Source organism: Oncorhynchus clarkii, unplaced genomic scaffold, assembly GCF_045791955.1.
Source record: "Oncorhynchus clarkii lewisi isolate Uvic-CL-2024 unplaced genomic scaffold, UVic_Ocla_1.0 unplaced_contig_3130_pilon_pilon, whole genome shotgun sequence".
NCBI lineage: Eukaryota > Metazoa > Chordata > Actinopteri > Salmoniformes > Salmonidae > Oncorhynchus > Oncorhynchus clarkii.
In genome coordinates this window covers 730,777-742,500 of record NW_027261144.1, presented here as the reverse complement: position 1 = coordinate 742,500, position 11,724 = coordinate 730,777, and the positions used below count along the sequence as shown (strand labels likewise).

The window sequence follows — 11,724 nt, the reverse complement described above, 5'->3', positions numbered from 1 at the left end:
TCCAGCCGTTTTGTAGTGTTCTGACCTCCCGGTGCTCTCGGAGAATTTACGAACACACCATATATCAAAACGCGCATCATGATCTGAGTGAGACCTGCTGCTCTGACGCTCTCAGATTTCAGTTTCCATTTAACCCATCTGAACAGTAGGCTAAAGTTTTCTTAACGTGCCATAGGCCTATTTAAAGTCCCAGTCTTGTGACTGTTGAATTAGTACAGCGCCTCAAGCATCACACTGCTATCTGCTATCATAGCACTGCTGTCATCCTCTTCTACCACTTGAACAAATCTTTACCAAACATTCATTTAATGGCCCTCCCAACTCTTTATTTTCAACTCTCCATGTCGCAGCTTTTCTCTTATTGAATTAGACTTCGACGTTGTCCTTTTTTTCCTCCGTGGATCGACGTTAACTTGTTCTGCCCATTCCCAAAATCATTTGGAGATTGGCATGTTTAGGCTTATGCAGTTTAGGTTTATGCAGTAATGCCAGATACCCTAAAATAATACATGAAAACCTCAATGTAACCCATATATATATATATATGAATTGCACAATAATTATACATTTCTGTATTTTTTACGGTATTGTTTTCTCTTTATTCAACCCTCCCGGCACCCACCCGCCCTTCATCCACACAATATTCCATGACCCTCAACCTGCTCGCCCCGTGGATATAACGGTGGGGACTGCGGGTTATGAGCCAACGTGCGCATCACTAGAACACAGTCGCCCGTCGGGGAAAGTGAATGAAGGCAGCCAGGACGAGACATTTTACTGACTCCCCATTCCAGGTGTTGCCTACAATGTCTAGGGGCTAGATGAAGGACTGAGGTCCGCCCCTCTTCTTCCTCTCTCCCTATCCCTCGATCCATCCCTACATCCAGGGTAGGGCAGGCTACAGGGGGCAGGGCTCCACTCGCAGGGGAGACCAGAGGGGAGGCGCATCGCCGGAGACCCGCTCAAACCCTCTCCTGACACAGACAGACGGACCGACGGACGGAGGCAGGAGGCATATGCTGAAGCAAACAGTTGTGCGCTCGCTCTCCGATGTGATCCGATTTCAGAAAAAAAAAACGCAACTTTTTGGTTGCAAGACCCGCGGAGTTCTATTCCAAGACGGTGGATCCGTTTGTTTTCTTCTGTTATGCGAGTGGATTTTCTTTGGAAGGAATAACGTTTTTATTTGAATATAAACGATATTTTTTTTATAAACTATAAACTACTTTTTTAGCCCGTTATATCGAGCTGCAGTGAACTCCGGAAGAGTTGATAAGGACAGTCAGGATGTCCCATATCTCCGTCAACGACCACCTGGAGGGGATTCTATCAGACTTCGAAGGTAAGCGCCTTCTGTCTGTCCCACGTACACTAATACACGTTCAAAACACAAAGCGGTTGAATCAACATAAAACGTCGTCTGAAGTGAATGGGATACATTGATGTTAACCTTTAGGCTACTTCAAAAGCACTCTGATTTTTACACTGCGTTTTAGGGGGGGACGTGCTTTAGGAAAGCGTCATAGAGAGGAAATGCAGTCCTCTCATATGTTTTCCTCCCTACAGCAAAATCAGAGTCAGTGTAGTGTGTGATTAGTGTGTAATAATCAGACGGTACAGGAAGTCTCAGCAGGTATAGAGACAGGTTATGTCAACTCAGCGGTGTCGGCGAAGCTACTCTGAAAACACTTTGCCTAGCTAACGCAAATACTATTTTTCAAGTCAGAATTAGGCAGATCTGAGATGCAGAAAAATAAAGGGATTTATTGCCTACTTTTTGCCTATATTTTATTTTATATTAAAAAAGAAAGTAGTTTGTAGTTCTAATAGTTAGTTACACCGCTACGTGGCAAAACAGTAATTGACTACTGAAAACACGCGCGAGATTAGATTTGAGTTCAACTACAACCAAGCTACTTCAACATGTAGTTTAATGACGAGTTGAACTACATGAACCTCACCCCTTGGGGCAGCAGTTAGCCTATCGGTTAGAGCGTTGGGTCAGTAACTGAAAGGTTGCTGGATCGAATCTCCGAGCTGACCAGATAAAGAATCAGTCGTTCTTCCTGAACAAGGCAGTTAAATCCACTGTTCCTAGGCTGTCATTGTAAATAAGAATGTGTTCTTAACTGACTTGTCTAGTTAAATAAAGGTAAAATAAACGTCCCAACTCACTTAGCTTAGAGGAGGAGTAGTGGGGCTCCTGACACGGTAGGAGCCCAGACCTACCAAACTTAACCCCCTGATCAACAAGACCCCACTGTAATAGGTCTGCTCTCTGGCACAGGAGATAGATATATAGATCATGACACAAATATGCACTGCACTGCACCCCATATGTGTCTGCTCTGTAGTTGTGTTAGTGGGCTAATACACATCACTCTGTAGTTGTGTTAGTGGGCTAATACACATCACTATGTAGTTGAGTTAGTGGGCTAATACACATCACTCTGTAGTTGTGTTAGTGGGCTAATACACATCACTCTGTAGTTGTGTTAGTGGGCTAATACACATCACTCTGTAGTTGTGTTAGTGGGCTAATACACATCACTCTGTAGTTGTGTTAGTGGGCTAATACACATCACTCTGAAGTTGAGTTAGTGGGCTAATACACATCACTCTGAAGTTGAGTTAGTGGGCTAATACACATCACTCTGTAGTTGTGTTAGTTGGCTAATACACATCACTCTGTAGTTGTGTTAGTGGGCTAATACACATCACCCTGTAGTTGTGGGCTAATACACATCACTCTGTAGTTGTGTTAGTGGGCTAATACACATCACTCTGTAGTTGTGTTAGTGGGCTAATACACATCACTCTGTAGTTGTGTTAGTGGGCTAATACACATCACTCTGTAGTTGTGTTAGTGGGCTAATACACATCACTATGTAGTTGAGTTAGTGGGCTAATACACATCACTATGTAGTTGAGTTAGTGGGCTAATACACATCACTCTGTAGTTGTGTTATGGAACTGTCTCTCCTCTCTCTGTCTCTATCTCTCTTTCTCTCTCTCTTCATTCCTGGGCTCAGTTTAGACAGGTGTTGATTTGAGGCGCTAAACAAATTAGCTTAGCCTCTGGCTGGCCTGTGATATAGTCAGTGATTACATGTGTGTTGTAGTGTGTGTTGTAGAGTGTGGAACAGCACTCCCCTGTTTCCTCTGTTAGGTGTCACAGTTGAACAGCACCCCCCTGTTTCCTCTGGGTTAGGAACAGCACCACCTTGTTTCCTCTGGGTTAGGTGTCACAGTGGAACAGCACTCCCCCGTTTCCTCTGGGTTAGGTGTCACAGTGGAACAGCACCCCCCTGTTTCCTCTGGGTTAGGTGTCACAGTGGAACAGCACTCCCCTGTTTCCTCTGGGTTAGGTGTCACAGTGGAACAGCACCCCCCTGTTTCCTCTGGGTTAGGTGTCACAGTGGAACAGCACCCCTGTTTCCTCTGGGTTAGGTGTCACAGTGGAACAGCACTCCCCTGTTTCCTCTGGGTTAGGTGTCACAGTGGAACAGCACTGCCCTGTTTCCTCTGGGTTAGGTGTCACAGTGGAACAACACTCCCCTGTTTCCTCTGGGCTAGGTGTCACAGTGGAACAGCACTCCCCTGTTTCCTCTGGGTTAGGTGTCACAGTGGAACAGCACTCCCCTGTTTCTTCTGGGTTAGGTGTCACAGTGGAACAGCACCACCCTGTTTCCTCTGGGTTAGGTGTCACAGTGGAACAGCACCACCCTGTTTCCTCTGGCTTAGGTGTCACAGTGGAACAGCACTCCCCTGTTTCCTCTGGGCTAGTTGTCACAGTGGAACAGCACTCCCCTGTTTCCTGCCATCCTAGACCCACTTCAATTTGTATACCGCCCCAACAGGTCTACAGATGACCCAATCGCCATCACACTGCACACTGCCCTATCCCATCTGAACAAAAATAATATATATGTAAGAATGCTGTTCATTGACTACAGCTCAGCATTCAATACCATAGTTCCCTCCAAGCTCATCATCAAGCTGGAGGCCCTGGGTCTCAACCCCACCCTTTGCAACTGGGTCCTGGACTTTCTGACGGGCCGCACCCAGGTGGAGAAGTTAGGAAACAACACCTCAACTTCACTGACTCTCAACACTGGGGCCCCACAAGGGTGTGTGCTCACCCCTCTCCTGTACTACTTGTTCACCCATGACTGCGTGGCCACGCACGCCTCCAACTCAATCATCAAGTTTGCAGACGACACATCAGTAGTGGGCTTGGTCACCAACAACGACAAGACGGCCTACAGGGAGGAGGTGAGGGCACTCGGCGTGTGGTGTCAGGAAAACAACCTCTCACTCAATATCAACAAAGCAAAGGAGATGATCGTGGACTTCAGGGAATAGCAGAGGGAGCACCCCTGTCCACATTGAAGGAACCATAGTGGAGCAGGTGGAAAGTTTTAAGTTCCTCTGCGTACACATCACAGACAAACTGAAATGGTCCACCCACACAGTGTGGTGAAGAAGGTGCAACAGCGCCACAGGAGGCTGAAGAAATTTGGCTTGTCACCTAAAACCCTGACAAACTTCTACAGATGCACAATCGAGAGCATCCTGGCGGGCTGTATCACAGCCTGGTACGGCAACTGCACCGCCTTCGACCGTAAGGCTCTCCAGAGGGTAGTGAGGTCCGCACAACGCATCACCGGGGGCAAACTACCTGCCCTCCAGGATACCTACAGCACACGATGCCACAGGAAGGCCAAGAAGATCATCAAGGACAACAACCACCCGAGCCACTGCCTGTTCACACCGCTATCATCCAGAAGGCGAGGTCAATACAGGTGCATCAAAGCTGGGACTGAGAGACTGAAGAACAACTTCTATCTCAAGGCCATCAGACTGTTAAACAGCAATCACTAACTCAGAGAGGCTGCTGCCACCTTGAGACCCAATCACTGGACACTTTATTAAATCGTCCACTAGTCACTTTAAACAATGCCACTTTAATAATGTTTACATATCTTACATTACTCATATCATATGTATATACTGTATTTTATACCATCTATTGCATCTTGCCTATGCTGCTCGGCCATCGCTCATCCATATATTTATGTGTACATATTCTCATTCACCCCTTTAGATTTGTGTGTATTAGGTAGTTGATGGGAATTGTTAGATTACTTGTTAGATTTGTGTGTATAAGGTAGTTGTTGGGAATTGTTAGATTACTTGTTAGATTTGTGTGTATTAGGTAGTTGTTGGGAATTGTTAGATTACTTGTTAGATTTGTGTGTATTAGGTAGTTGTTGGGAATTGTTAGATTACTTGTTAGATATTACTGCATTGTTGGAACTAGAAGCACAAGCATTTTGTTACACTCACATTAACATCTGCTAACCATGTATATGTGACCAATACAATTTGATTTGATTTGATTTGATCAATAGGAGGTGAGATGTAAAACTGGCCTTAGATCAGTTTATGGGGTCAACCAAGAGAGTTGACCCTGCTATTCCTTAATTGATAGATGACAGTCCTTCCTAAACCTAATAAGCATAGCCAGGCTAAACCTAATGAGGTTTGCTGATTTAAAATCGTTGGCAAATGTTAGTCTCTGCTAGCGTGATGCTAATAGCTAAAGAGTAAACAGATCAGAGGTTGGGTAGCAGGCCAGGCTAAGCTAGGCTAGGCTACCCCCCTTAGTTACAACAACACACAAGGCTACATCTGTCTCTACTGCTGTGGACTCATCTCTTTGAACACAGGCACGCATGTACACACACACACACTCTCGCTTTCTCTCTCCCTCTCTCTCCCTCTGTCTCCCCAGAGGCCAAATCGTCCGGTCTTCTCCTATCCAACAGATGTTTCAGATCATTTCACTTTGCCTCCTTGTTTGGTAGCCATGTTTATTTGAATGCAGAGATACAACAAACTCTGTCTTCAACTCAACGATCTCTTTTAGAACCAGTTTAAACACTCGTTCTTTCTCCTCAACGATCTCTTTTAGAACCAGTTTAAACACTCGTTCTTTCTCCTCAACGATCTCTTTTAGAACCAGTTTAAACACTCATTCTTTCTCCTCAACGATCTCTTTTAGAACCACTGCCAACATACATTCTTTCTCCTCTGTGTGGTGTGGTGTGTGGAGTCCCAGCCAACTAGGTATACAGTGTCAGATGAGATGCGACAGCCTCAAATTCAATTTGTTGACAGGGAGCCATTGTGGTGCTGACTGCTGTGGCTGTAGCTGAGCATCAGGGGCTGTTCTGTCTTGTGCCCAGTCCAATTAGTAACCTGTTCAATCACATGTATGTCCCCCAGGCAGGGGGAAACATGTGACTCAGGGTAGAAGTAGCAAATGTTCATCAAGATTGTTCAAAGGTTTAAAAAAACCAATTTAAATAAATGCAACAGTTGGACAAACTTTTAGAATGTTTTTAAATCCAGCAGATATTAACTGAATTATAGCACGTAAAAAACATTGTACTGGCACGGTCAAATAAAGAAAGGCCTTCTGGCATTTTGGTGAAAAATCCTGTTTACATTTTTTGGTAAAATAAAATAAAAAATGTCTTCTTCTAATGCGGTCATTTTTTTCATGTTATATCAGGTATTGTTTTTACACTTTGTGATAAGATAAAGATATATATGTGCCTTATTTGCATATGCTATACAGTGCCTTCAGAAATGATTCACACCTCTTAACTTTCTCAACATTGTGTTGTGTTACAGGCTGAATGTAAAATTTATTAAATTGTGATTTTTTTTGGGGGGGGGTCAATGGCCAAATATCCCATAATGTCAAAGCGGAATTGTTTTTTCCCAGAATTTTTACAGATCAATAAAAAAAAATGTAGAGCTGAAATGTCTTGAATAGTCAACCTCGTTGTTATGGAAACGCCTAAATAAGTTCAGGAATAAAAATGGGCTTAATATGTCACATAATATGTTGAGTTGACTCACTCTTGTGTGCAATAATAGTGTTTAACATGAGTTTTGATTTACTTCCTCATCAGGCCATATTTTCAAGCATAGTGGTGGGCTGCATCATGTTATGGGTATGCTTGTAATCGTTAAGGACTGGGGAGTTTTTCCAAGACAAAAGATCAACTGAATGGAGCTAAGAAATGACAAAATCCGAGAGGAAATCCCCTGGTTCAGTCTGCTTTCTACCAGACACTGGGAGATGACAAACACAATAACCTAAAACATAAGACCAAAGCTACACTGGAGTTGCTTGCCAAGAAGACATTGAATGTTACCGAGTGGCCGAGTTACAGTTTCGACTTAAATATTCTTGAAAATCTATGGCAAGACCTGAAAATGGTTGCCTAGCAATGATCAACAGCCAATTTAACAGTAAATAATAATGGGTAAATGTTGCACCATCCAGGTGTGGAAAGCGGGAAAGCTCTTAGAGATTTACCCAGAACGACTGGAACCATTGGTGCTTCTACAAAGTATTGAATCAGTGGTGTGAATGAGATATTTCTGTATTATGGAGTATTGTGTATAGATGGATGAGATTTTTTATTTTTATATTTATTTATTTTTATTTTTATTTCAGCACCACAATGGCTCCCTGTCAACAAATTGAATTTGAGGCTGTCGCATCTCATCTGACACTGTATACCTAGTTGGCTGGGATTCCACACACCACACCACACAGAGGAGAAAGAATGTATGTTGGCAGTGGTTCTAAAAGAGATCGTTGAGGAGAAAGAACGAGTTTTTAAACTGGTTCTAAAAGAAAGAGTTTAAGGAGAAAGAATGAGTTTTTAAACTGGTTCTAAAAGAGATTGTTGAGGAGAAAGAACGAGTGTTTTATTTTTTTTAATCAATTTTGAATTCAGGCTGTAACACAGGATTTAACACAACAAAAATGTGGAATAAGTCAAGGGGTATGAATAATTTATGAAGGGTATATTTGCAGTCGTGAATAAATTAACATAAAGTGGTGGAACAGGACCAAAAACCTGCTACCTGCACTTACCTGTCTAGACTGACTAATTCATTTTGTTTTTGTCACTTTCTCTTGCATAATTCAACAGGTGTCAATAGCAGGATAACCATGCAATTTAAAATCAAAAAGCTTGGCTCTAGATTACACTACACTGTACCAGTAACATTGGACACAACTACTCATTCCAGGGTTTTTATTTATTTATAAAATGTTCTACATTGTAGAATAATAGCGAAGACATCAAAACTATTAAATAACACATATGGAATCATGTAGTAACCAAAAGAAGTGTTAAACAAATAATGAACGCAATCAATCCAGCGAGATTAAAGTGACCCCTCAAACACAGGAAATTGATGTCTGAAAAAGACAGACCTTTAGGCAGGCGAGGTATTCACACTGCTAATAGAAGGTTCCACAACAGCAGCTTTCAGTTCCTCCCCTTCCTGAAGAACATTAAAGGGGAATTGAAACACTAGTCCCTCCCCTTCCTGAAGGACATTAAAGGGGAATGGAAACACTAGTTCCTTCCCTTCCTGAAGGACATTAAAGGGGAATGGAAACACTAGTTCCTTCCCTTCCTGAAGGACATTAAAGGGGAATGGAAACACTAGTCTCTCCCCTTCCTGAAGGACATTAAAGGGGAATGGAAACACTAGTCTCTCCCCTTCCTGAAGGACATTAAAGGGGAATGGAAACACTAGTCTCTCCCCTTCCTGAAGGACATTAAAGGGGAATGGAAACACTAGTCTCTCCCCTTCCTGAAGGACATTAAAGGGGATTGGAAACACTAGTTCCTCCCCTTCCTGAAGGACATTAAAGGGGAATGGAAACACTAGTCCCTCCCCTTTCTGAAGGACATTAAAGGGGAATGGAAACACTAGTTCCTCCCCTTCCTGAAGGACATTAAAGGGGAATGGAAACACTAGTCCCTCCCCTTCCTGAAGGACATTAAAGGGGAATGGAAACACTAGGATTCAGAAAGGCAGCTCACTGGAACTGGTAAGTGTTTCCATTCCCCTTTAAGATCACGACTCTACAAGGAACTAGGGTGGAGTGTGGAGTTATCTGTGTGTGTGTGCGTGGGTAAGACTGTGTTCATGTATCTGCACTGATCTGAAAAGAGAGAGCAACCAATGTATTGCCCAGTGTCTAAAAGCCATAGGATGGATGAGAGGAGACCGGGTGTTGGTAACCTGATCTTAGACCGGTTGTTAGGGTCAACCTGGAATTACTGAAGCTAGGTCTATACCAAAATGGCATCCTAACAACACATCTGCCACGCTAATCCTCAACACGGGTGCCCCTCAGGGGTGCGTGCTCAGTCCCCTCCTGTACTCCCTGTTCAATCATGCCAGGCATGACTACAACACCATCATTAAGTTTGCTGACGACACAACAGTGGTAGGCCTGATCACCGACAATGTTGAGACAGCCTATAGGGAGGAGGTCAGAGACCTGGCCGGGTGGTGCCAGAATAACAACCTATCCCTCAATGTAACCAAGACTAAGGACATTATTGTGGACTACAGGAAAAGGAGGACCGAGCACGCCCCCATTCTCATCGATGGGGCTGCAGTGAAGCAGGTTTAGAGCTTCAAGTTCCTTGGTGTCCACATCACCAACAAACTATCATAGTCCAAACACACCAAGACAGTCTTGAAGAGGGCACGACAACGCCTTTTACCCCTCAGGAGACTGAAAAGATTTGGCATGGGTCCTCAGATCCTCAAAAATGTCTACAGCTGCACCATCGAGAGCATCCTGACTGGTTGCATCACCGCCTGGTATGGCAACTGCTCGGCCTCCGACCTCAAGGCTCTACAGAGGGTAGTGCGTACGGCCTTGTACATCACAGGGGCCAAGCTTCCTGCCATCCAGGAACCTCTATACCAGGCGGTGTCAGAGGAAGGCCCTAAAAATGGTCAAAGACTCCAGCCACCCTAGTCATAGACTGTTCTCTCTGCTACCGCACAGTAAGCGGTACCTGAGCACCACATCCCTATATCGTGTACTACTTTAGACTAGAACCCATAAGGCTAAGTAGTGCACGATGTAGAGAATAGGGTGCCAGTTGAGATGTACCCTAAAGCAGGGTAAAGGGATGCTGGAGGAGGTGGGAGGTAATCTGATTCTGGACCTGTAGCTACTGCTGGGCGGGGTTAAGAGGGGTAAAGGGAAGCTGGAGGAGGTGGGAGGTAATCTGATTCTGGACCTGTAGCTACTGCTGGGCGGGTTTAAGAGGGGTAAAGGGAAGCTGGAGGAGGTGGAAGGTAATCTGATTCTGGACCTGTAGCTACTGCTGGGCGGGGTTAAGAGGGGTAAAGGGAAGCTGGAGGAGGTGGGAGGTAATCTGATTCTGGACCTGTAGCTACTGCTGGGCGGGATTAAGAGGGGGAAAGGGAAGCTGGAGGAGGTGGGAGGTAATCTGATTCTGGACCTGTAGCTACTGCTGGGCGGGGTTAAGAGGGGTAAAGGGAAGCTGGAGGAGGTGGGAGGTAATCTGATTCTGGACCTGTAGCTACTGCTGGGCGGGGTTAAGAGGGGTAAAGGGAAGCTGGAGGAGGTGGGAGGTAATCTGATTCTGGACCTGTAGCTACTGCTGGGCGGGGTTAAGAGGGGTAAAGGGAAGCTGGAGGAGGTGGGAGGTAATCTGATTCTGGACCTGTAGCTACTGCTGGGCGGGATTAAGAAGGGTCATGGGTTAAGGGTTGTCAGGGCGATGCCAGTCACTTCCTGGTACTAAACCTGAGTAGAGTCCAGATCACAGACACACACACACACACACACACAGTCATTGTCCCAAACCACACAGAGCCAGCCCAGTCCCATGACTTACTGACCCGATGACTAGTTAGTTTACTGAGACAACACATCCCAGCTGTCCAGCTGCTGAGGCCTGCTGCAGTAATGCTGGCTGGAATGTAGGTGAGGAGGGGGGAGATGAAGAGGGATAGTGTATATGTGTGTGTGTGTGTATATATGTGTGTGTCGGTGTGTGTGAAGAGGCCTGAGATTACCTTGTCCCGTGACCTGTTCCTTCCTGTCTCACCCCAAAACACTAATCTCTCACACACACACGCACACGCACACACACACACGCACACACACACACACACGCAACCACATACACACAGACACACACACACACACACACCCAACCACAGACACACACACACCCCGGCTTTTGGTTCTTATGATGAATGCCGGTTAACACAGTGGCAAACAGGTACACCGTCACACACACAGACACACACACACACACACAGACACACACACACACACACACACACACACACACACACCCAACCACAGACACACACACACACGCAACCCGGCTTTTGGTTCTCATGATGAATGCCGGTTAACACAGTGGCAAACAGGTACACCGTCACACACACACACACACACACACACACACACACACACACACACACACACACACAGACACACACACACACACACACACACACACACACACACACACACACACACACACACACACACACACACACACCCAACCACATACACACACACCCAACCACATACACACAGACACACACCCAACCACATACACACAGACACTAACAGGTAGAGCACGGCGCTGCCAAGTTGTTCATCCATTAAAGAGAGGCATTTGGCAGGACATCAGTGATCCGTACCCAGTGAACCGTACCCAGTGCTCAGACATGTAGCAGAGAAATAATGACCCTGAAAAAACACTGAATACACACTCTCGAAAACACACACTCAAAAAACACACACTCTGGAAAACACACACTCAAAAAACA

At 45.1% G+C, this 11,724-nt stretch overlaps 1 protein-coding gene across 1 annotated transcript in view; it reads left to right on the top strand.

Annotated features, from left to right (window-relative positions):
* Positions 1 to 985: 985 nt before the first annotated feature.
* LOC139405223 (neuronal-specific septin-3-like) overlaps positions 986 to 11,724 on the top strand; it is a 175,053-nt gene continuing 164,314 nt past the window's right edge. The window contains exon 1 of the mRNA XM_071147655.1: positions 986 to 1,342. Coding sequence (XP_071003756.1) covers positions 1,288 to 1,342 — 55 coding nt within the window. The 5' untranslated portion in view covers positions 986 to 1,287. The remainder of the gene's footprint in view (positions 1,343 to 11,724) is intronic.